The sequence below is a fragment of the Mytilus californianus genome, unplaced genomic scaffold, assembly GCF_021869535.1.
Source record: "Mytilus californianus isolate M0D057914Y unplaced genomic scaffold, xbMytCali1.0.p SCAF_9, whole genome shotgun sequence".
Lineage (NCBI taxonomy): Eukaryota > Metazoa > Mollusca > Bivalvia > Mytilida > Mytilidae > Mytilus > Mytilus californianus.
The window spans coordinates 77,080,812-77,106,838 of NW_026262745.1; the positions used below are offsets into that span (position 1 = coordinate 77,080,812).

General features: G+C 33.7%; 1 protein-coding gene and 1 long non-coding RNA gene across 2 annotated transcripts; both read left to right on the top strand.

Moving 5' to 3' along the window:
• The first annotated feature begins 445 nt into the window (after positions 1-445).
• On the top strand, positions 446-11,376 carry LOC127714212 (uncharacterized). Its single transcript, XM_052220239.1, has 4 exons — positions 446-569; positions 2,581-2,782; positions 8,720-8,844; positions 9,277-11,376. The coding sequence occupies exons 1-4, from the start codon at positions 524-526 to the stop codon at positions 9,357-9,359; spliced, it is 456 nt and encodes a 151-aa protein (XP_052076199.1). The 5' UTR covers positions 446-523; the 3' UTR covers positions 9,360-11,376.
• A 4,063-nt stretch (positions 11,377-15,439) lies between these two features.
• LOC127714354 (uncharacterized) lies at positions 15,440-24,309 on the top strand. Its single transcript, XR_007987697.1, has 3 exons — positions 15,440-15,584; positions 18,288-18,483; positions 23,767-24,309. It is a non-coding gene; the product is annotated as an uncharacterized LOC127714354 (long non-coding RNA).
• The last annotated feature ends 1,718 nt before the right edge of the window (positions 24,310-26,027 follow it).

Genomic DNA, 26,027 nt, shown 5'->3' on the forward strand with positions numbered 1-26,027 from the left:
AACAATCAATCAATCAATCATTTGGCTATAAATTTGTCGAGGAATAAAGTCATATGTACAAGGAATCGGTTACTTGATACAGAGTATTAATCATTTTAAATTGTATCTTATTATCAATATAACAATTAAATTTTTATCTATTATTACACTAAATTTACACTTTTATTTTCAATGCACGGTATACTATATGTACATATCTGTATTTCTCAAAAATCGTTGAACTTAATGAGCCCCTGTGAGAAACCGCTACTACCATAACCAACAACTTTAAGTGATGAGGTCAGTGATTACTTCGTTAGAAGATAAAAATGACCAGCTTAAAGGTCGTAATCGGGAAAAGGAAATCCATAAATATTACTTATCCCAGTTTAAAACACGGTTCAATCCTTCAAAAATTATCTTTCTTGATTTTCTGAAAGTGCGTCGTAAAATAAGACACGCCCCTTTCAATCATTTTACACAAAGAGAAACCGCACAACTGTCGCTCCGTGTCAGTTTAGATTTGAAATTGATAGCGTAAAGGATGCATTTTAATATTGTCTTGGTTTGTGTTGTGATTAATTTATATGGTAAGTATATTATACATGTTGATCATTGTTTAAATATTATATAGACTAAAAATGTCTAATATTTATAGACTTATAAAACGTTAACTTTAAAAAGAACGGTTATGCTGTTAAACATGATCGGATGACTAACTTCGGAAGCTTGGTGCAAATGAAATGGAAATGTGGGTTGTAAACGCAACTTTGACTGTATCTCGACAAATTTACCAATTGCACACCTATTTTATTATCTATTTATTTTGAGCTAGGTCACCAAGGCATTACATTGTGTAGTATATATATGGAACATGTTTTGTCGTCTGATATGTCTGATCTTAAAATTTACAGATTTTGCTCCATGCCCTATGGCATTTTGACTGTGTCTGGTGCTGAAAGGGGGGTTGGGGGTGTCGCCCGGTGGTGTTCTGTTACCCTTTTCATATAATTTAGATTTTCAAAATGTTTACCTTTTCATATATTGTATAGGTAAAAATGTATATAACCTTTTCCCTTGGGTTTCGTGTGGTGTGTTGGAAAAGTGGAATACCAAAGTGTCAAAAGAGGGAAAATTTGTGGAACACCATAAAAGATGACGAAGAAGAATTAACAAATAATAAAAAGTACATACAGCAACCCCACAAAAAAAAACAAGGGTAAATTCAGATTCCTTACGTACATGATGTAATGTTGACTTACGACAACACTTTCGGCTGTGAAAAATAACAGAGTTTTTCAGATAACGAACTGTATTGACCTAATATATTTCTGGTATTTTACCCACCTATTCACATATTGTCAAGCTGGCAAATATGACCTATTCCACAGGCACGTCCCATCATCTTGTATATATGAAGTGACCCCTCCTCCCCTCCCCCTTCTCGAGGTCTGGTGCACATGCCGGATAATATTAGAATAAGAAATGCATACACAACAGGAGAGGCTTACCATTCGACGCACCCGGGCGACTCTCTGTGTTTGTAGCCTGAGATACTGGCAAGCTGACTTGAAATTTGAACCACACACCAACAGCTTGGTTCAAATAAGTGCTGATATGTTCAATTGACATTCATGCATGTTATAGTACAAACTATACGTGTGGTTTGTAATTAATAATCATTGCTTCCTAAACATGTTACATATTTCAAGTTCTTTACATTAGATTTTATCAATACTTATGTATCTCGACATCTATTTATTGATGCACACTTTTAGTTAAATTAAAAATTTAAACACTGTCAGTATAATATAGCTGAGAGGGTTAGAGTATATTGTCATGTCAACCGAGGCGAAGCATGTAAAGTTACATACGTAAGTCATTAGAAAGTAACAACATTGAATCAAGATGTATTTGGTTATGTCCCACCGTAGGCAAAGGGGGCATTAAGTGTTATCCTTCACTGTCCGTCCGTCCGTCCGTCCTTTCAGTGTTATCCTTCACTGTCCGTCCGTCCGTCCTTTCATCCTATTTTCGTTTCCGCAGTCTAACTTAAGTTTGCTTCATCCAAATTTTTTGAAACTCATACACAATGCTGAGAACCACAACACACAGAAAGAGTTCGAATTTGAGCAGCGAGTCATTTACCGTTCTTGAGTTGCCTCCCTTTTTTAACTTGGATCATTGCAAAGCTTGAGCGGGGGCATCTGTATCCTCAGACACATTCTTCTTTCAACATGTTGACAGTCTTTGAAACTTAGAACTCGAGCATTGCTTTTAAAATTATTGATGTTAATTCAGTTCAGTGTTTTCTTTATCGATTTTTGATTGATCTGCAAGAAAGGGCGATATTAAAAAAATGTTTCCCCGATAGAGTATAACGCCTCCCTCGTATTTACCAGTCAAAACATGAAGTATAATAATACAGTGTATTTGATATGAAGAGTTTAAAATGTCGCAGCCCACAAACATACTAAAAATCGTCTCCAATCGCACTATCCTCAGTGCAACCAATAGTTACCATCACACCTCACCCCCACCCACCCCCGAAAAAAAGAAACCCGTCAGATTTTAATTTATCAATATTTTTGTTTATGACAGTCTGTGATGTATTTGCCGGTGAATGCTGCAGATCGTACACAGACATTACTGGGGACCTTCACTCGCCACAATGGTGCTCCGACTTCTGCTGTTATGATCCCAGAACTGTGGGACTTACCTACTACTGTTGTGAGAGCACTGTGTTACAGGCACCAGACGACATGAGAGACAGTTTCTGTGTCCAGTGGTGGGCCGCCCACGTGTAAGTATAGTAGAAACGAGGTGTTTAATAGTTTTTGATTGTACATGTTTAGACACTGATATACGTAATTAAAATTTTGTGTGTGCTTTTTTTTATGATTCATACTTATCACACGACACCATTTTGCTTCTTCGACAATAAACCATAAAAGAAGAGACGTCTTAATGCTTAAATCTATTTATACAGGTGACATATTGTAAGTCTTTGTTACCTCTTATGGTATTTACGTGAATTTATGGATCTATTGCCATCGCTTGACCTCACTCGTCGTCTGTCATGCGTAAACTTTTTACATTTTCATCTACTTCAGTCAAACCACTTTGCCATGGCAATGTTAACTAAAATTGTAACATGAATTGTAATTTTTCACTTGTGTTTCGAGTGTGTTATCTTCTGTTATTTTTAGAGGATTGCCTAAACTGATTAAAACTTTGGTTAGAACACTGTCGAAACCAGCTATTGACCGCAAAAATAATGATAGGAATTAGGGAGCTACCATTTGATATCTATGGGGGGGGACTAGGATGAAAAATGTTGTCCTGCATTTTTTTTCATTTGTAATCTCTATCCTGCATTTTTATTTTTCACTCTATTCGGTCCTGCCTTTTATTTTTTAGTTTATCCTGACTTTTTGTACATAAATTGTCATCCTGCCTTTTTTTTTTTTGCAAAGTGTCTCATCCTGCCTTTTTTTTTACTCAAAACCTCTGTCCTGCCTATTTTTTTCAAATTTCATCCTAGCCCCCCATTAAGATCAAATGGTAGCTCCCTTAATCAGGGAATAAGCTTTAAAATTTCACTCCAGGGGCACAACTGACAAAATGTGAAAATTGTGTATTGACCACATTTGAATATTCTGTTAAAGAGTTAGGGGCCCAGCCAAATTTCCAGTAGCATTGGCTACTGGGTCCCTGTTAATCTTATTCCCTGAATTTAACCCTGTGGTTGGACTAGTAAATAATGAATGAAACAAAATGTAATGAAATAACCAGAAATTTTTGCTAGTCATTTTGGTTGAATACCTGTTCTGTCGTGTCGGATTTAATATTCCATAAAAACATGTCTAGATGTTTAGTCATTTTGTCTATTTTACAAAGATTTATCTCCGTGAGTTGAGCATTCTTCAAATATTTGTCCCTGGACCGTACGCAATCAACAGTTACAACCAATCAACTAACGGATCTTTTTCAAGTTTTGGGAATGGAAGAACAGTAATTTTAGTCGCCTACCGACGAAGTCGAAGGGGACTTTAGGTTTGGACTCTGTATTTCTGTCTGTCTGTCTGTCTGTCTGTCTGTCTGTCTATTTTCCACACTTTTTTCTTCGTGCTTGAAGATATTGATTTAATATTTGATACATATTTTCATCATGACAAGTTACAGATTAAGTTCGAATTTTGTTCCGTTCTGATGATTTTGTCTAGAGTTATGGTCCATGGACTTAGTAAATTCACTCAAATATTCAGTTTCATCACTTTTTTTCTTCGTGCTTGAAGATATTGATTTGATAATTGGTATATAGTGTTATCATGACAAGTTACAGATCAAGTTCGAATTATGTTCCGATCTGACTATTTTGTGCCGAGTTATGGTCCTTGGACTTAAAAAATTTACCCAAATAATCAGTTTTCCACCCTTTTTTTTGTCGTGCTTGAAGATATTGATTTGATAATTGGTATGTAGTTTTATAATGACAAGTTACAGATCAAGTACGAATTTTGTTCCGGTCTGATGATTTTGTGCAGAGTTATGGGCCTTGGAATTGGAAAATTCACTCAAATAATCAGATTCCACACATCTTTTCATCATGCTTGAAGATATTGACTTGATTTTATTATATAATTTACACCATGACAAGTTATAAATCAAGTATAGCATTTTGTTCCATAATGAAATTTAACCGGTAGGGGACTATGTATTGCCATGCAACTCAGAATGCTTGTCATAATTGGTTTTAAAAAAAGGTACCTTCTTGTCAGAGGATGATTTAGGGGAAGGGGACAGACCCCCCCATATGAAGCTTCATATATGATAAATTCATAGACTTTTTACAAGTACTACTCCAAACTTTGGCTTGTCAGGGCCCCCCTTTTCAAAATACTGGATCTGCAGCTGCTTGTCATAATGTTTAACTCCTATAAAACTACACGTCCTATTCGGAGTTTGAAGGCAGATAAATATCGAATAAGATTTTGCATTCCCCCCCCCCCCATTTTTCTCTAAAATTTTCGGAATGAAAAAACTTCAATAACGCATTAATGGCTCTCGGGTCTGTAAACTTCTATGTAAATCCCACGGCAACAATTCATTTACATATAAAAGTAAGGAGATGTGGTATGATTGCCAATGAAGCAACCACCACAGTTAAAATGAAGTGGATGTAAGTAACTATATGCAACTAAACATGTTTCCATCGCCCAACCCTCCCCTAGCCGGGGACAGCGGTGTAACAGCACAAGTTGCCAACATATGAACAAACTATAAACATCAGTTGAAAATGGCCTAACTCGTCAGATCGATACAAATTTACATGTTTCATAAATACACATCCTACTGACATCTGCTGCAGGTGTTGATTTTTTGCTGAAATGAGAGATAATAATCACGCCATTGTTTGATTTACATATTTAATTCATGAATAATATTAAAGTTTTCTTGGTCCGCATTTTCGGGAATTTTTATACGATGATTCGTAAAATGCGTGCTATGTTTATAACTTAACAGGAATTATAATGTATGAAAAATACTTTACACAGTACTTAATTTGGTTTTGACAATATGAACAAGTCTTAGACCAATACGGGGTCTGGTACTGCGTCAATGCATGCAGTTGATTCATGATGCATGTTTACTGTCAAAACATAAACCGATCAATCCCTTCATTAGAAGCCAAGAAAAAATTGGCGATTTTTTTTGTTCAATGTGTGTTGTAAAACTTTGAAGTACCGGCAAACCAGAAGTAGCTGCAGGACAGATGTAAAATTGCTTTAATACATGCTGTAAATCATCATTATCAAGCTGCAAACAAAATATATCAAATAAATAAAACCAATCCCTTCATAGAACCCTAGAAAAGTTTGACGAACATTTTCCTTGTACAGTGAGTGTTGTAAAATTTCAAGCACGTGCATAACGACGTTTTTTCTTAGTCTATTGATTTCATGTGATCAATAAAGATTTAAAAAAAATGTAAATCATCGTTTTACTTTTAAAAAGAATGATTTTTGTGTGTGCAGAATCGGTCAACGAAATGGGTCTTTCCAGTGGCTCCCTTGTTTCACTTTTCAATGTTCACATTCTTTCCTTTTTACATGCGTAAATTTGAAGGTCGCATGAATACGGATTCCAATTAGTTGAATTATTGACTTGCAAGCCAATAACACATTAGCGATGTTTTAAGCTTATTTTGGCATAACTTTTAGATAGATATAGTGTAACTTGAGCGGGCGATTCAGAGTATAAGGAGAATATTGAGATTTCCTATTGATTCTTTTATTAAAGTTCAATTTTTAATGTAGTTTTGTAAAATTCAAATGGGACAGGAAGCATATAACATTAATAGAACATATTATAAGAAAGGTATTATTTTTGATAAACTCTTGACTCTAAAATATTTTAAGAATTAGATTCAACATCAATAACAGGACATGAAAACACGGATATTTTTTTCAATAGATTAAACCTGTTTTTAATAAGGAAATTTTTTAAGAACAATGTTTTTGAAAAATATGAAAACATTAAATATTACAAAACCTAAATAACTTGTATGATAATTCATTGTTATTCCTTTATATTTAAAACTTTTAACAGATCTGTATGAAATAAGAAGATTTTCTATTGAATCATGTTTTTTAAATGACAAATTATTACAAAATTTCGAGTCAGTGATCATAAGTTAGAATTATAAAGAATAGACTATTTTAATATTACCGACTTTTGACTCCGGAGTTTATATTTTTTCGACATGTTACCTTCAGCTCTGTGGTAGGACATCCTGGTACTCGGTCAAGTAAGAGCAAACTAAAAAAGTAATATCAAGCATACGATCGGTACAATTTAGGGGTGATTTTAACTAGTGTATGTTTTCTATACACAACAAAATGTTCAGAAAACAGTAAACTTTCCCCCAAATTGCACCGATTATATGTTTGATTTTACATCTTTTGGTTGCTCCCACCTGACAGAGTACCAGGGTGTCCTACCATAGAGTAGGTAACCTGTCGAAAAATTATAAAATCCGGAGTCTTAAAGTTAGTTATATGAAAAAAGTCTGATGATGGATATCTTTTTTTTCTTTATTGAAATAGTAATAATCACTTGAGAACGTCAACGAAAAGTTCCCATGGATATCGTATATCATTTTGTGAATGTAAATATCTGTTCATTATTGCAATGTTCATATGTAATTATGTATGTTTATTGTGTATTGCTTTGGTCCGTATGGACGTATTTAGAAAATAAAGTCTATTCGACGATTAGAAATACAAAAAAAAGCTAATAGTTTAACGATTGGAACAGTTTTGAAAAATATTAAAAACAGCAGTATTAAAAAGTAAGTCATTTGTAAACATGGTAAATTCAACTGATTCATGAAAGTAAATACTCACACATCTGTTGGTGAGTCCAACTATTTATACGACCGCAAAAAATTTTTTGGGATCGTATAATGGTATGATGTCGTCGTCGTCCGAATACACATTGGTTAACGGACAATAACTTTAGTTTAAGTGAATGGATCTCTATGATTTTTTTTAAGAAGGTTCAATACCACAAAAGGAAGGTTGGGATTGATTTTGGGGATGATGGTCCCAACCGTTTAGGAATTAGGGGCCCAAAAGGGGCCCAAAACAAGCATTTTTCTAGTTTCAGGATAATAACTTGTGTATAAGTATTTCGATTGCTCTGAAATTGTACCACAATGTTTAATACCACAAGTAGAAGGTTGGGACTCATCTAAGGGGTTATAGGGCCAACAGTTTAGGAATTAAGGGCAAAAAAGGGGCCAAAAACAAGCATTTTTCTAGTTTCCAGACAATAACTTGTGTGTAAGTGTATGGATCTCTCTGACATTGTAACACAAGGTTCCATACCACAAAGGGAAGTCTGGGATTGAGTTTGGGGTTAATTGCCCAAAACATGTAGGAATTAGGGGCCAAAAAGGGCCAAAAACAAGCATTTTTCTAGTTTCCAGACAATAACTTGTGTTTAAGTGTATGGATCTCTCTAAAATTGTACTACAAGGTTCCATACTACAAAGGAAAGGCTGGGATTGAGTAATGGGGTTATTGCTCCAAGGAGGGTTTCAAAAAGTTGGGGGGAAGGGGATTTTTTTTCCAATTTATTAAGGGGATTCATATTTTTTTTTCAAAATTTTTCATATTTCGTCGAATTTTTGAAAATTTTCAAGAATAAATCTTCCATTGCACAGTATTGCGCATAGATTTGAAAGATCTTTGACCACATTTATGTTGTGTCAGAAACCTATATTATGTCAAAAATTTTATCACAATCCAAATTCAGACAGTATCAAGCTTGAATATTGTGTCCAAATTTGCCCCAACTGTTCAGGGTTCGATCTCTGCGGTCGTATCAGGCTGCGCTCAGCGAAGCATTTTATTTATAAAATACTTTAAAAAATATAATTGTGTCCCCTCACTGAACCTCAGTGACACATTATTCATTTTATTCATAGGTTTTGAAATTAATTTATCAGTCTTTAAATTATTAAGTAAAAGTCCTGTGTGATGGCTTGTTCACAATGGAGAGACCGCCGTAATTTGTTTCAACTACGATCGGACGAGCGAAATATAGTTACAAAGGACGAGCGAAATATTGTTACAACGGACAAACGGACAGCAGAATATGCATCCATGATGTATCCGTAATGCATACTTTCTTTCGTATTTTCTGTAGTGATTAATGTTCAAACTATTTTTAGATATGTTCCTATCCTGATTGGTGTAGCATTTCTGGTTTTGATCACGGGTTGTTGTTGTTGCTGCTGTTGTGGGTGTTGCAGACGACAAAGTTCTGGAGTTATCGTGCAGCATCAAGCACCATCAGGTACTATTAAAATTGATATCGTAAAGAAAAGGAAAGCAATGCGAAGAACATGTAATATTCAAATTGAAACTCACATTTCAAAAATGAAATCACGAATTAAGGGACTTTTAAATTAAGAAGCAATTTCAGTTCAATTTAGAATACGTTTTACCTCGGTTAAAAAAACAACTACGATTAAAGGATTTTTTTACCTATATGAAAATAACATGGAAATGACATCTTTTTACTAGATGTTTGATCTTTACTACTTTAGTCATATTATTTGTTTTTAACCAGTTGTTTTCTTTCCATAAAAGTTTACATAGATAACATATATGAGAAAAACATGACATTAACGGTAATTTATTCAATCCTTTTAAAAGGAGCAAAATTCATCATTAGTATAGAACATTCGAATCGATCATGCTTATTAAGACATTTCTCCTTTTTCAGGACCTACAATAATGGTTCAACAACAGCAGCAACAGCAGATGTCAACACATGCTGATCCATATCGCGCAGGATATAACCAATGAAAATTGTCCTTTCAGTGCTAGAAATGACCAATGAAAACAGCTGTTTTCAAATAAGGATTGTAAAAACGCATATCAATGCATATATGTACTTTAAAGATTACGAAGTAACATTTAGTTATATTTCTGACATCCAAAAGGATGAAAATAGTGAAAACTTTAAAAATATATAAATAAGTCTATAATGTGACTCATCAGTCTTGCTAAAGGGGTAGTAGATATCCCCAAAAATGTGTGCACTAAATTTGTCTTTTGAAATTATTAATGTATCATGTATTTTTTTCCCACAAATAGAAATTTATTAAAAAGAACACTTACCTTACCTTACCATGATGATTACAGTATTTTTTGTTGTTAAAATAACGTAAGCGATATGTAAAATTTCTGTTTGGCGATAAGGGTAGCCAAAAATACGATTAATTTAACGCTACTGAAACGAAAAGGAGTGTTAAACGGTAATACCCATACCTATAATACTATACTAGTATGTCGGAAGGACAGATCTCCATTCAACCCCTTCCTTGTCACCCATATACTCCTTAATACTTGTAATACCTCTTAAACTCGAAAAGTTTTGACCAATCTAATGTATTTGTCAAACATGTGTTCTCCCTCTTGCGGCATAAGGTATGGTGACAAACACATCTGCAACCCTTCTGGAATAAGTTATATGACGTTTTTATCTCCTGATAATAACATCTTATATAAAAAAGAAGAGGATTTTGTTCTATATTCTATTTTTAGTACATGGGGTACATTTGCCTAGCCCCTTGAAATTTGTATTTTGTTTACAAATTTATAGATAAGTAGTTTCAGCATAATAGTCATGTGAGTGTGCGCGTGCGAGTATTTGAGAATATTTGGTCATTTTAGTTATCTAAATTATCATTGTAGATACTAGCATTTTCTAAAATTATTTCACACCAGTATAATGTGTAACATTTGACATACACTGTGTTTAAAAATGCCAGTACTTCCTATGATCAGTTTGAATTCGTTTACTAAAAAATGGTCTGTTTTTGATAGACATGACGTCATGTGGCTCAATAAAATAGCAGCCAATCAATAACCGACAACAGAATCTGATTCAATAGGGTGTACAGTGTAAATATATGATAAGATATCAATGTCATTTTTAAACGCGATGTACACCACAATCAAACGTCTTAAGATTGCTTATTGTTATTTTGTAATGTTTTAGCTTTTTTTTTTTCGGAATTTTTTTATGCTGTTTGTAGTATCAATGTACCATATTTATGTGAGTTATTATGATGCTTTGAACAGGAGTTGAAATGTTTTATTATCGCTTTGTTGAGGATCTGGATGGGGTTTACAGAATAGAGAATAATGGCCAAAAAGAATAATGAATAGTGAAAGTCGAGCAAAAAAGATAAATGATAGAGAATAATAGGATGTAAATATATATAGAATAACTATGGAAAATAAAAGAATTCGGCAATACAAAACTGCTTATAGAAGTATCTGATGTACAGAATAAAGTAAGAATCTAATCGCAGAAAATTTTAATAGTAAAATCATTTTCATGAGAATTTTATAGAATAAGCGTTATTTTTAAAAACAAAGTAAGATGCCCTAGAAATTTAAATAATACCGAAATTAACGACCCCCATGCAGACCCTCTTTGCTTATTTCTTTTATTTTGATATTGAAGGATGATTAATGGTAGAATTTGATTTATTTATTTCAAGCCAGTAGACTGTAATTGGATAAGTAGATGCCAATGAAATTTTTAATCACTGTGTACACTTCCAAAAAAATTAATATTGTTTAAATTGTTATTTTATAATGTTGTAGCATTTTCTTTGGCATATTTGGTAAGTGGTGTTAAACTGCTTTAAATGATTGTAATATACTAAAAATTTGATTTTTTTTTATTTTCATATTCGAAAGACGATACATTGTAGAATTTTGATTTTTTAAGCGGATCATCTGTTCATTTTTTTCGTTTCTGTTAGTTTGATATGCATAATGTTCATTGATAATAAAAATATTTCTAATATACTAGACTTAGCTTTCCTTTCATGCATGTAGCGTCTATCTAAAAATTTGTCTTATTTTTGTTTGAATGAAAGGAGATCAGATGTAGGGTATACATGTATAAGTCAATAATTAAGACATCAATATAACGACATAGGAAAAAAACACATTTACAAGTCAGTAGATGATTCAGATTTTGGAAACTGTTACCTGTAAAGTCTATCTTAAAATTTGTCTCATTTTCAGGTGATTTAGGGTGTACGTGTATAAGTCAATAAAACATCAACCCAACCACACTGAAAAACGTAAACAAAAATCTATACAAGTCCGTAGACAATTCCGATTTTGGAAACAGGGGACATGAATAAATTTCTTTACATTGTAAACCTGTCCAGCGGGTTTGGTTGTCTACGAAGAAAGCAAATACAAGCTGACATGTATGCATGGGTTTTGCTCATTGTCGAAGGCCACACATATAGTTGTTAACATCCTTGTCCTGTGGTCGCGGTGGATAATTCTCTCATTAGCAAACGCAACACAGCTCCGTATTTTGATAAATGAATGTAAGATACAGATGTCAGTGCCGCTTACATAGATTTATAGTAGATAGTCCGTCCGTACGTCCCAAAATTGGTTTCCGTTCTCTAACTTTAGTTTGCCTCAACCAAATGTTATGAAACTTATACACTATGCTTATTACCACAAAACACATATCAAGTTTGAATTTTGGTGGCGTCACTTTTTACCGTTCGAGAGTTATGCCCCTTTACAAATGGAAAAAATGCTGAATTTTTCGTTTCCGTTCTCTATCTTTATTTTGCCTCAAAAAAATATTATGAAACTTATACACAATGCTTAATACATCAAAACACAGATCAAGTTTAAATTTTGGTGGTGTCACTTTTACAGTTCTAGAGTTATGCCCTTTACAAATGAAAAAAAAATGCTGAAATATTCGTTTCCGTTCTCTTACTGAAGTTTGTCTCAACTAAATGTTATGAAACGTATACACAATGCTTATTACCACAAAACTCAGATCAAGTACAACTTTTGGTAGCGTCACTTTTACAGTTCTTGAGTTTTGTCCCTTTATAACGTTATATGCAACGGGGGCATCATCAGTGTCCAATGGACACATTCCCCATTTATTTTTCACCTGTACCCACGAAATCCACGAAAATTGGTATCCAACGGATTATAATGCATCCACAGTAGCATTGTTGGTTCGTCTCCTATTCTTGTTCATTCATCTTCACATTTGGATCGAATGAGTGTCTATGGTTAATTAATAGTTGTTAACCAAGCTCACCGTAAATTAACGGCATTGCAGACAATCTTCCAATTTTTCCCGGGTAACAGTTACTGAGTACTAGTATATGTATAATGACTCTTAAAGTGAGGAGTATATTTCAATCGCCTTGTCCGTCCATCCGTTTGTCCAACAAATATTCTCAGGAATAACTGAACAGAACGACATAATATTTGATCAGAAGCTCGACAGTGAAGAGTTCTAACATGTACACAGGCACATTTCGGACCTGTCAGACAACTTCTTTTTCTTAGCTGATACTTTAAATATTTCAACCAGATAAATGACGACAAATATTTTCGTCACACTTTTCTCAAAAACTACTAAACAGAAATACTTCATATTTGGTGAGAAGCTTGTGAGTGATGTTGTAACGTTTAAGCGCTATTTTTGATCTGTTGGACAACTTTTCGGATATTTGAATTACTAGTGAGGTATGTTTAGCACAATTACAAGTGGAGGTATGCCTAGCACGACAACGCATGCGTTCTTGTTAATTCTTTTCGTCAAAGATCCTCGTCAATGGTAAATGTAAAAATCAATAAAAACATCGACCTACAGCCATTTGTTCTTTATAACAACATGAAATTGAGGTCGATTAAAAATTTTTTGATCACAAAATTATACAACAGTATCTTAAAAACAATTGTACGACTTTGTCCCCAGCAGAGCTATAGAAAAACAGTACATTAACGGGTGTTACACGGACACTTTTTAGATGATACACGGACACTTTTTAGTTGTTACACGGACACTTTTTATGAATAGAATCACTCGTGCATGATCAGTGAGTTCATGGGCACTTTAAATTTCAATTAGATTTGAACTTTTTGTTTCACCGACATATTTCCTGTCTTTTTAATTAAAATATTTACGTTAGCATCAATAACTATTAATTTTTTTCAAACAATTCCAGTAACTATTCATATTAGTACACTAAGCGATTGACCATTTAACTTCAAAAGGTGGGTTATGGTTTTTTCCTAAAAAAAACATTTTGATCCCCAATTTTATGAGAAAAAAAATATAATATATTATATAGTTGAAAAACTAAATAATTTTCTTACTCAGAAAACAACACACCCCCTTTTGAAGCTAAATGGTCGGTCCGTAAATGATTTTTTTTCAATATATGGACATGAATAGTATTCTGGACAATGCAGAAAGAAATGCTGGTACCAACGTTTATACTTCAATAAAAAAGACAGGAAATATATATAAAAAAATCAAATCTAATCAAAAGATAAAATTCCTATCAACTCACCAATGCACGATTGATCCTATAAATAAAAAGTGTCCGTGTAATACATGTTCAAATAGGCAGCAAATCTGGAAGAAAATCATTCAACTTATGTCATCAATTTTGGACGGTAAGCTCTGATTGGATCATATAATGACACGTGTTTAATCCTGATCAACACTATCCGAGACATATAAAAACCTATAAGGATGAACATTTTTTTTTAATCCTGCATTCTTTCAACAAAAAAATCCTGTTTATTTTAATTTTATTTTAACCCCCCCCCCCTTTTCCCCCAATAAAAATCAAATGGTAGCTTGCTTACCTCTGAAATCTTTTTTTATACATTACTTACTTGCGAAGTTGCATTTCAAAAATTCTCAAATGTGTATAACATTCACCTTTAACTTGAAATGGTTCTTTTTATAAAGTTATTAGATTCTTGAATTTTTTGAGAAAAAAACTCTCGGCTGAAGGGAAGTGAGAAAAAAAAATGAGTTTAAACTGTAACTTACATTAACTGGTATATGGCCATTTAAGTTTCTAATATCTTTAGTTTTGCTACCTCTTCTAAATGCAAAACATACTTCTTCCTTCTTGAAACGTCATACAAGTCAGATACAAAACAAAGGTAACTAAAAACAGGCCGGAAACAACCTGCCGTATAGTTTGTCTGCACTTGTAGTCAGGTCAGGGTCCTCGGCGATCGCCTCGGACCTTGACCTGACTACTCGTGCAGAAAAACTATCCGGCAACGGTTGTTACCGGCCTGTTTCTTTGTTACCTTTGTATTGTATCTAATACATACCCTGATGTCACAAGCCCTGATCTGTTATCAAATCTGGTCCTGAATGTCGGACTATTAAAAGGCAGGTAACATATTCGTATTACATTAAAATCATATCGTTCTGAATATGCATGTAATACTTGCTACTGTACGTTGAGTATTAATCATTCAACTTTGTTTTACTAATCAGGATGTATACATGTTTAATTGAGACCTACGAGAAAACCCTTTCTATTAGCCACTGTATTTCGAACTTTGAACATATATTTTGTTCAACTGTTTTAACGTAACGGACATGAATTGATTTGATCTCTTTTTTTTCTCTCTCAAGTTTTTACCCCACTGACTTAGGTCCCAGCTTTGATCTAATTCTACCTACATGGCATTAGTGAAAAGAATACTATGAACTTTTTCGTCTTCCTTCCTGTGATTTTGACATTAGTTTTGTTGTTTTTCGTTTTTTGCCATGACGATGTCAGTTTGTTATCGACTTATGAGTTTGAATATCGATTTGGTATATTACGTTTCTCTTTTCGATGTCAATAGAAATTAAATTAAATGAAACTAAGAACAAAAGTATTAAGTTTATTTAAATCGACATGTTTAAATACAATAGATTGATAAATAATTTGTAACATTTCATCAATTTTACATTTGAAATAAACCCCGGAATGAAAATCATCAATTTACATCTATTGTTTATAAAATCTATCATTTTGAAAAAGAACTCCAATCGATCATTTGTTTTGGGACTCAACGGGGAATATATCTAAACATTGTAATTTGAATTCACACAAAACTGAACTGTTGTCACCAGGATAAATAGCAATTGAATTATGACAAGAAGTATATTTTTCTGTATTTTATGTGCATATGTTATGCTTAATTTGTTTGGTAAGTTTTTTTGTTAAAACCAATTTGTGTTACGGTTTTTCAAGAACTCTCAATGTTTTTTTAATGCTACACATAACTATGTTTACTATATGGTACTGGGTTTTGCTCATCGTTGAAAGCTGTACGGAGACATATAGTTGCTTACATCCATGTCATTTGGTCTCAATGGCAATTATACCACGTCCCCTGTTTATGTCCCCGCCGTAGCGGAGGGGGGGGGATTAAGGTTTACCCTTGTCCGTCCGTCGGTCTGTACGTCCGTACATTCGTACGTTCCGAAATTAGTTTCCGTTTTCTAACTTTAGTTTCCCTTGACCAAATGTTATGAAACTTGTACACAAAGCTTATTACTACAAAACACAATCAAGTTCGAATTTGGGTAACGTCACTTTTACAATTCATGAATTATGCCCCTTTTATAAACATTAAAATTGCTGAATTTTTAGTTTCAGTTCTCCAACTTCAGTTTGCCTCAACCAAAAGTTATGAAACTGCCTCATCCAAAAGTTATGAAACTTATACACAATGCTTATAATCACAAAACCGTCACTTTTACCGTTCCTGGGTTATGCCCCTTTATATATAGAAAAAATGCTGACTTTTCGTTTCTGCTCTTTAATCTTTAGTTTCCCTTGCCCAAATGTTATGAAACGTGTATACAAAGCTTATTATAACAAAACACAGATCAAGTTCGAATTTGGGTGGCGTCACTTTTACCGTTTCTGAGTTATTCCCCATAATAAATGGAAAAATTGCTGAATTTTTTCGTTTCCGTTCTCCAACTTTAGTTTGCCTCAACCGAATGTTACAATTCTCTAGTTGTGTCCTTTTATTACGTTTGGTGCAAGCGGGGGCATCATCTTAGTCCCATGGATACATTCTCCATTTATTTTATATTGTGTCAGGGATCCCCGGTTCGATCCCCGCTGATGAAGCAGTAATTGTAGAAGGAAAGCATGCTGTCTATACTGTTAGAATACATACATATAAAAACTAAAACAAAGCGATTAACGACAAACAAATATGACCTCTCCCCCGCTAACACATATCTGGGACGGTGGTTTTACAACTGAAAAAATCAATTGAATATGGCTTAACTTAACAGATTGGTACGGAGCGTATAACCAACAGAAATACAAACATGAGAGAACAGGTACCGATGTAAAAGTGCTAGTTCAAAATCAATAAAAACAAGTGAATCTGTGAGCTACTGCTCACTAATGATACCCCCGCCCCGCTAAAAGTATAAGGTAAACAGGAAGTTATTGAGTGATGAATCTAAAAACGCATCACACGGTATAGCTGCATGACTCATATAAACCCTGAGACCAAATTTCTGAAAACCTTGTATTACATGTAGTTCCTGAGAAAAATGCGACGAAAATATTCATGGGACGAACAGACGGACTGACGGATGGACAGACAGAGGTAAAACAGTAAAACACATTTAGTCGATTTGAAAAGTTCACTAGAGCTTGTGTTTATGTAGTCTGTTTACTGAAAATAGACTTTAAATGACCTAAAGACTTTGGAATGAATTGTGCATTAGTATGTTAAATGTCTGAAACAGTCCGACATCTGGATGGGGTTTACAGAATACAAAACAATAGGCAAAAAATGCAGAATAAAGGGCAAAAAATGAAAATAAATAAAGAATAGAGAATGATGAGCTGTTGAAATATGAAGAATAGAGAATAATGAACAAAATTTGAAAATAAATGAAGAATAGAGCAAATTGTCTAAAAATTTGAAGAAAATAGAAATGAAGGACCCCCATCTACACCCTTGTATATGACAGTGATATGCTACTGTTCTCAATATGCCATCCGAGTACTAGTGATAATTATATTTGATATCAAAAAGAAAATTATGCGTTCTATTTCCTCACTTTCTCTAATCATAAATGCATCTATTTGAAACACGATTTTCATCTGGATTGATTGATTTTTGCATGCTTAAAGCTACGAGATATAAAAAAAAATTAAAATAATGATTGTTTTTTGTTCAATCAATATTGAAACTGATATAGTGAAATAATCATTCGCTTTTAGCAGCCAGTTTGGTTCAACTTTGCAAGTGAATAATTCGACCTCATTAATTGAATCCGTATTCATGTGACCTTCAATTTAACCCCTTAGCTAGAGATGGGTTACGTATGAATTAGGCGTGTTCAGTTATTAAAAGGAAAAGAATATCAACATTGAAAGTGAAACAAGGGTAAACCATTTGATTGACTGATTCGATCCACAAAAACTCATTCTAATAGAGGAAAAAACGATGATTAACTTATGTTTTTAACCTATAAAATGAAATCAAACAGACCTAGAAAAATCCAATCGCACGAGTTCGCTATCTATCTATTTATATCTATATTTATGTTTGTATTGGGTTATATGAACGTCGGCAGTCCTCGGAGATCACCTCGATGGTTAATTAGATGGCGTGTAGACTAAAATACACACGAAATGCTGATACATATTATCGAGCCCATGCATTGTAAATTGCTTATTTTAGATAATTAAGATATACGCTTTAGTATGTTATAAATTAAACATGAGTATATGAGTCAAACTGGTGAACATGAATTTGACAGCTAATGCCCCATTAAATTAAAAGGTTCATCTAAAAAAACTGGGCATACTACATTTGGGACCCTTACCGCCTCTCCTTTGGAATTAAAAACTATAATGATTTTCTATACAGTAACCGAAGTATCTGGTGACGAATGCTGCAAGGAATACACGGTTCTCAGTGGTATTAAATTCGATGCCAAGTGGTGTCCCCGCTACTGCTGTTATGATACCCTTTATCAAGACTACACGTGCTGTGAGGATGAATCGAAAAGAGCTTTATCTGATCATCGAGAAGAATTCTGCAGCAAGTGGTGGGCAACACATGTGTAAGTACATAAATGTTAGGTTGTGGCCAGTAAATGTGTAAGTACATACATTTTAAGTGGTGGGCAGCAGACGTGTAATTGCATATATGAAAAGTGATGGACAGCGCATGTGTAAGTACATATATGTTAAGTGATGGGCAGCACATGTGTAAGTACATAAATGTTAGGTTGTAGCCAGTAAATGTGTAAGTACATAAAATTTAAGAAGAGGGTAGCACATCTGTAAGTACATAAATCTTAAGTGATGGGCAACACATGTGTAAGTACATGAATGTTGAGAAGTGGACAGTACATGTGTAAGTACATAAATGTTAAGTGGTGGGCAGCAAACATGTAATTGCATATATGATAAGTGATGGGCAGCGCATGTGTAAGTACATATATGTTAAGTTATGGGCAGCACATGTGTAAGTACATATATGTTAAGTGATGGGCAACACATGTGTAAATATAAGTAAGAAGGTGTGGTATGAGTGCCAATGAGACAACTATCCATCCAAGTCACAATGTGTAAAAAGTAAACAATTATAGGTCAAAGTACGGCCTTCAACACGGAGCCTTGGCTCACACCGAACAAGAAGATGTAAAGGGTCCCAAAAAAGACGTGTAAAACAATTCAAAGAAGAAAACCAACGGTCTAATCTATATAAAAAACGAGAAACGAGAAATACTTATGAACCACACCAACAAACGACAACCATTGAACAACAGGCTCCTGACTTAGGACAGGTGCATAAAAATTCAGCGGGTTTAAACGTTTAAACAGGCGCCAACCTTCATTCTAACCTGAAACAGTGGTATAACATTACAACATAATAAGACACACAATAAAATATCAATTGAAATGGCTTAACTCGATCAAAAAGACAATACACAAAAACAAGTAAATATACACTGAACGAATAAGTTTGATCTATGACACAATATAAATAAAACAGATGTTTCAATGTCAAAAAGACAACTTTAACCTAGGACAAAATGGCTTTAAATAAAGTAACGTACACAGGTAAATTTAAATATAATAATATTGTTGTTAGGAGTACAGAAACATGTTTACAAAATAAATTTGTTATTCATAGTACGAGTACAGAAGTGAATTTTTTTTTTCGTCATACTAAATACTTATCAAAGGTGGAACATATTAAAAATAGTAAGACGAGATATAACACAAAATAAGTAAACATTGATTAACAGAAATGCATTACAGATTGTGTCAACAGGTCAAATTAACACGAAAGTACGATTTGAGAGTACTCGCAGTTACTGAAAGCTAGTTAAAAGCCAAAAACAATTAATAATAAAAAATCATGCATCAGAGACTAAAATCAATTAAAACACATCCCAGGCAGGGATTTAGTATTTTAACGCCATGGACAGTCAAAGAAGACATGACTTGTGCAATGCTAAAATAAAAGTAACGACAGGCAGTAGGATAGTTAGGATTTAACCTTATGATAAATATGTATGATGTTATGTATAGATAAAACAATTTCTAAATAGAAAATAAACGTGGATGTGTATATATACATCCCAAAAAAACATTCGAGCAGAATACAAATTTAGTTGATGACAAAATCGATGTTAGTGCCATAGAAAACAATATTCAAAGATCTTATTACAACATTCATAAGATAACCTTTTCTAATAAGTTTGTTTAAAGGTTCGATGAGTTTACACGGATCACATAGTGATTTCAGCGCTTTTAGTACAATATTACCGTAAAATACCATTTTTAGTAAGTTTCCTACAGGTACAGCCTTTACTAAATACTTTTACTTTTACTTTTAGTAAATGTTTTAAGTAATTTATGGTAACGAAATCCCTGACTAATAATTTACCAGTGATACAATGATTACGTTCGTTAAAATCTATGACATCACTACACACATGGGAATAACGAACGAGTTGGGATATATAAACACCGTATGATGGAGCCAAAGGAACATCGTCGTATTAAAAAGGAAAATTAACAATAGGGAATGAAAAATCGTCTCTTTTGTCGTAAATTTTTGTATGGAGTTTCCCTTTAGAAATTGAAATGTCTAAATCTAGAAAATGACAACTACTGCTGTTTATGTTAGATTTATTTAAAGTAAGTTCCTTTGGGTAAATTACTGCATAATATTTAGAGAATTCTGGATTATTTAATGTAAAAATATCATCAAGATAACGATAAGTATTGTTGAATGTGTCAACTAAATGTACCAATGACGTGTCTTTATTAATTTTGGCCATAAACTGTGATTCATAGCAATATAGGAATACATCTAAAGAGGCAATTAGTGCCCATAGTAATACCTACTACCTGTCGATACACTTTATCGCCAAACGTACATATATGTTGTCCAGGAGAAAATTTAAAGCTTCAATCATAAAATTATCTTCACATTTCCAGTAAGTGTATCTAGCATACTTTCCTCTTTCGTTACAGAAAAGGACTTCAAACGAGTAACAGCAAATAAATTTGCAATGAGATTTTTCAAAAGACCATTTAATTAAACATAAAACTCTTTCTTGATAAGATTGTGTGGAAGGGTAGTGTAGAGAGTAGAAAAATCATAAATGTCAACAGAATTAAAAGAACCATCAAAAGCAAGTATTTTATCTTAAACCTCTAAAGAATTTTTAACACTCCAAAAATAATACCATTATTTTCATAAACTTTATTACAAAAGTTAATAACAAGTTCTGTGATAGTAGTAAGGGAGGTAGTTAGAAGCACTGACAGATTAGTAATAGATCACTTACGTACATAAATGTTAAGTGATGGGCAGCACATGTGTAAGTACATACATGTTTAGTGGTGGGCAGAACACGTGTAAGTGCATATGTTAAGTGATGGGGAGCACATGTGTTAAGTATACATAATTGTTAAGTGGTTGGTAGCACACTTTTAAGTACAAACATGTTGAATGATGGGGAGCACGTGTGTAAGTACATAAATGTTAAGTGATGGGCAAGGCAGCACACGTGGAAGTATATACGTTTTAAGTAGTGGGCAACACACGTGTAAGTACATTAATGGTAATTGATGGGAAGCATACATGTACGTGTAAGTACATAAATGTTATGATGCAAGAAATTTTGTTGATTAAATGGCGCAACGGGCGTGCCCTTGTCAATGTATATTTGTTCAACCGATAGAAGTAATTAGTTCACATGGTACTACCAAATACATTATACTGATTGATGTAGATGTAATTATTATTAAACCGTAGACTGTTGATTCAACCTTTGTTTTATAGGCACGTCGCTGTTCTGATTGTTGGAGCTATGATTGGCAGTATAAAACGTACATAATTAATTCAACCTTTGTTTTATAGGTACGTCTAAGTCCTGATTGGTGGAGCTGTGATTGGGTACGTCTAAGTCCTGATTGGTGGAGCTGTGATTAGCAGTATAAAACGTACATGATTAATTCAACCTTTGTTTTATAGGTACGTCTAAGTCCTCATTGGTGGAGCTGTGATTGGGTACGTCTAAGTCCTGATTGGTGGACCTGTGATTGGCAGTATAAAACGTACATGATTAATTCAACCTTTGTTTTATAGGTACGTCTAAGTCCTGATTGGTGGAGCTGTGATTGGGTACGTCTAAGTCCTGATTGGTGGAGCTGTGATTGGCAGTATAAAACGTACATGATTAATTCAACCTTTGTTTTATAGGTACGTCTAAGTCCTGATTGTTGGAGCTGTGATTGGGTACGTCTAAGTCCTGATTTGTGGAGCTGTGATTGGCGGTATAAAAATACACTTTGATTCGACCTTTGTTTAATAGGTACGCCACAGTCCTGATTCGTTCAGCTTACTGTATAATTGGTGGTATTACACCGTAAACTTTGAATCAACCCTTGTTTGATATGTACCTCTAAGTCCTGATTGGTGGAGCTGTGATTGACGTTATAAAACCCACTGCAGGCACTTGTCTCTGAAAACAAACTTATATACTTTAATATAACAGAAGGTACCTAACTCGTATATTTGAGAATGTCACCCGTCGCAAACTTCCGTTATATTTCGATTCTGCGGATTCTGTGTTATATTAAAGTATATAGGTAAATTTTGTTCAGTGGCAAGTGCCTGTGATGAAACCGTACACTTTGATTCAACCTTTGTTTTATAGGTACGTCTAAGTCCTGATTCGTGCAGCTGTAATTGGCGGTATAACGCCGTGAACTTTGAATCAACCCTTGTATTATAGGTACTTCTAAGTCTTGATTGGTGGAGTTGTGATTGGCGATATAAAACTGTACACTTTGAGTCAAACTTTGTTTTAAAGGTACGTCTAAGTCCTGATTATTTGGTGGAGTTGTGATTTGCGATATAAAACCCTTACACTTGATTCAAACTTTGTTTTAATGGCGCGTCTCAGTTCTGATTGGCGGAATAAAACCGTAAACTTTGATTCAACCCTTGTTTTATAGGTACGTCTTAATCCTGATTGATGAAGTTGTGATGGGAGATTTTCAACCGTTAAAAAAATATTTATACAATGTATTGATTCAACCCGTGTTTTATAGGTACGTCCCTGTTCTTGTTGGTGTAGCTTTGTTTGGCAGTCTTATTATTGCCTGCTGTTGTATCTACTGTTGTGGATTGTCAAGTGGACAGTCTATGGGATTAAATATTGCTTCCAAATTTATAATGGTATTCTTATTATACAAATACACATTACTTAAAAGAAGTATCAAAAGATAAACTGTTATCTCCATAGAAAAGCATATAAGCCGAAGCCGAATGACGAGATTACATAGTAATATAGTAATAATTGTATATTCTCCATTTTATCAGTAAATAAGTAACGTTTCTCTTCATATATCTTAATGATTAAAAAATCAAACATTTTAACTTCATGCTTCAGAATACAATTTGTAAATATTCTCTCATATTAGTTCCATTAAAAAAATAGGTCATTGATATTAGAATTTCAATACCAGTAGAGTAATTTATGATAAACTGGTCGACTTTTCCTTTACCTAAATGATAATTTTGAGGTTAATTTTGAGGTATTGCATCAATATAGAATGAAGAAGATGATTGCCAATACGACATATAGAAACCAAATGGCGACGATCTCAACCTATACGTCACCGTACGGCCTTTAACAATGAGCAAAACTCATACCGCATTAAATGACCCCATAAATCAAAATGCTAAAGAAATCAAAAGGGAAACATAAGTCCCCGCTATGAACCTTTTTTCTGACACGTTTTGCAGATTTTTCATGAAGTTAATCAGAATATCATTCTTGTAATTATTTTTATATTTTTTAATCTATTTTCAGTAATGGTTTAACATCAACGACAATATCTCACCGATCCATGACTGATATGACAATAAATGGTACCATTGTCACATTCGTACGTGCAACATCGGATACGTCTCCTTTCTGGATCATTTTACCCTTACCTGATTTCTCAATCCTTCGAGATTTTGAATAAGGATATGTATTTTGCAACTCTGAAATATGATTAGTATTATAAATATATTTTGCTAATTTGGAACATACGTTTGTTGAAATATTTCTGTAATAATAACTTGTGTGGATAAAGGAAGATGTTGACACTATGCCAATGAGATAGCTACCTCGACAAGACCAACAATCATCATCAACATTGGGAAATCAGTAACGTCCTTGTGTGTTTTTTTTGTACACATATAATCACTTAATTTCAGAGTGATCGTGGTTTTCTTGTCGAGCATGCGACCAAAGACGCGGGAGCGAGACATAGTGGTCTTACATTCCGTCGTTGTCGTCAAATGTAGGTTCAGTCTGTGCACGTGGTTAAAGTTTTTTTTTAACCATTATTAAAGTTTTTCCCCCAAACATTAAAAACTTTTGTCAATTATTCAAGACATGTGAATTTATTGAACTTTGACAGAAAGATTGTCATGATAAAAAAAATCAGTATTCGGTGCATAATTTTGATATTATATTCAATTTTCCATTTTCTTTATTTTACTGATAAATGGACCGTTTTTTTTGGATGCGAGACTAAGGCATGCTGTTCCCGGCGGCGTTGGTGGCGTCGTCAACTACTTGTTCAAGTTTGTGATTAGGTCAGTGATATTTTGTATGTAATTGTATAAGCATTGGTACCTGTCATTTCCATGGAGATTATTTGAACCCAACCCCTTCCGCCATGGTCTATTGACTTTGCATATTTTACTTAGTTTAAATGTTAAAGTTTGGAGATTATTTGGCACCGCCCTCTCTGTCTTGGTCTATTGACTTTTCATGGGTATAACAAAGATGGACATGTCGATATAGCTATCTGCTCTTTTCTTATTTTGTTCAAATATTTAAAAATATTCATTGTCATCGAAATCATTGAAAAGTCATGTCATTTATTGCTGAATAAGTACTTTCTTATTTATTATAGTCCGGGGATAACTGAAAAGCGAAAATGGTTGACAAGCATACTGTAAGCATTTATTGAAAATATGCATTAATTAAGCATATATAACTATATCGTTGTAATCCACTTTGAAATACAATTTTGATAATGACTGTCAATATATGATTCAGTCATATTCATGTAGACAGGTGAGAGACATATATGTGTGTATAATCTTGTTAACTTGACTAAGATAAAATTGAGAATGGAATTGTTAAGGCATGTATGCTAGAACGGAGGTCCAGTTGGATGGGGTGTAAAAAAAGTATGAATTTTTACACTTCTATACGTTTTCCCTAAGAACTGTCATAATATATGATGTGGACTGGTGTGAACTTCACTTATGAATTCTTTACTTTTTAAGCCATTTTCTCTATTCCTTATTTTTTTCTCATTATTTTCTAACCCAGAACCTAATAATGGAATAACAACTACGTTCATGTCGGTGTCCACATCTTCTCCTAGGATACGAATTGGATTGAAAGCCATCGACCTTTGTGAGAGAGATGAAAGATATCAAAGGGATATTTAAACTCATAAGTCGAAAACAATACCATGGCAAAAAACGACAAAGAGAAAAACAACAGTATACAAAACACAACAAAGAAAACACAACACGAACCCCACAAAAACCGGGGGTGACTCGGGTGCTTCGAAAGTGTTAGCAGATCCTGTACTTTGACAGATCAACAGTGTGTTATATGATGACCAAGTGACTCATAATTTTAGATTCGTGTTCGGTTAAGTCAGTTTCAAAATGTAAAAAATATTAACAATCAAATGACATGGTGTAGAATTGTATCGAGTGCACACAATATCACTTTGACCTAGTAAATTCCTTAGATACATACCAACATATATACAAAATTTGAAAAAAGCCACCAAAATCCAAAAGGAGCATATAATCCAGTGCATGTGGTTATCGTCAATTGTTATTTGTCATACATGTACTTAAAAGCTTTATACTTTAAAAGGTGGAAGACTTGGCTGCTCCATACTTTGTATATAGATGCCTTATGTTATGAAGTTTCCGTCTGTCATATGTCTGTTGTCCTTGACCTCATTTTCATGGTTCAGTGACAACTTGAAAAAAAAGTTAAGATTTTTTGTTAATTTCTCTCTTATAATGAGTAATAGGTAACTATAT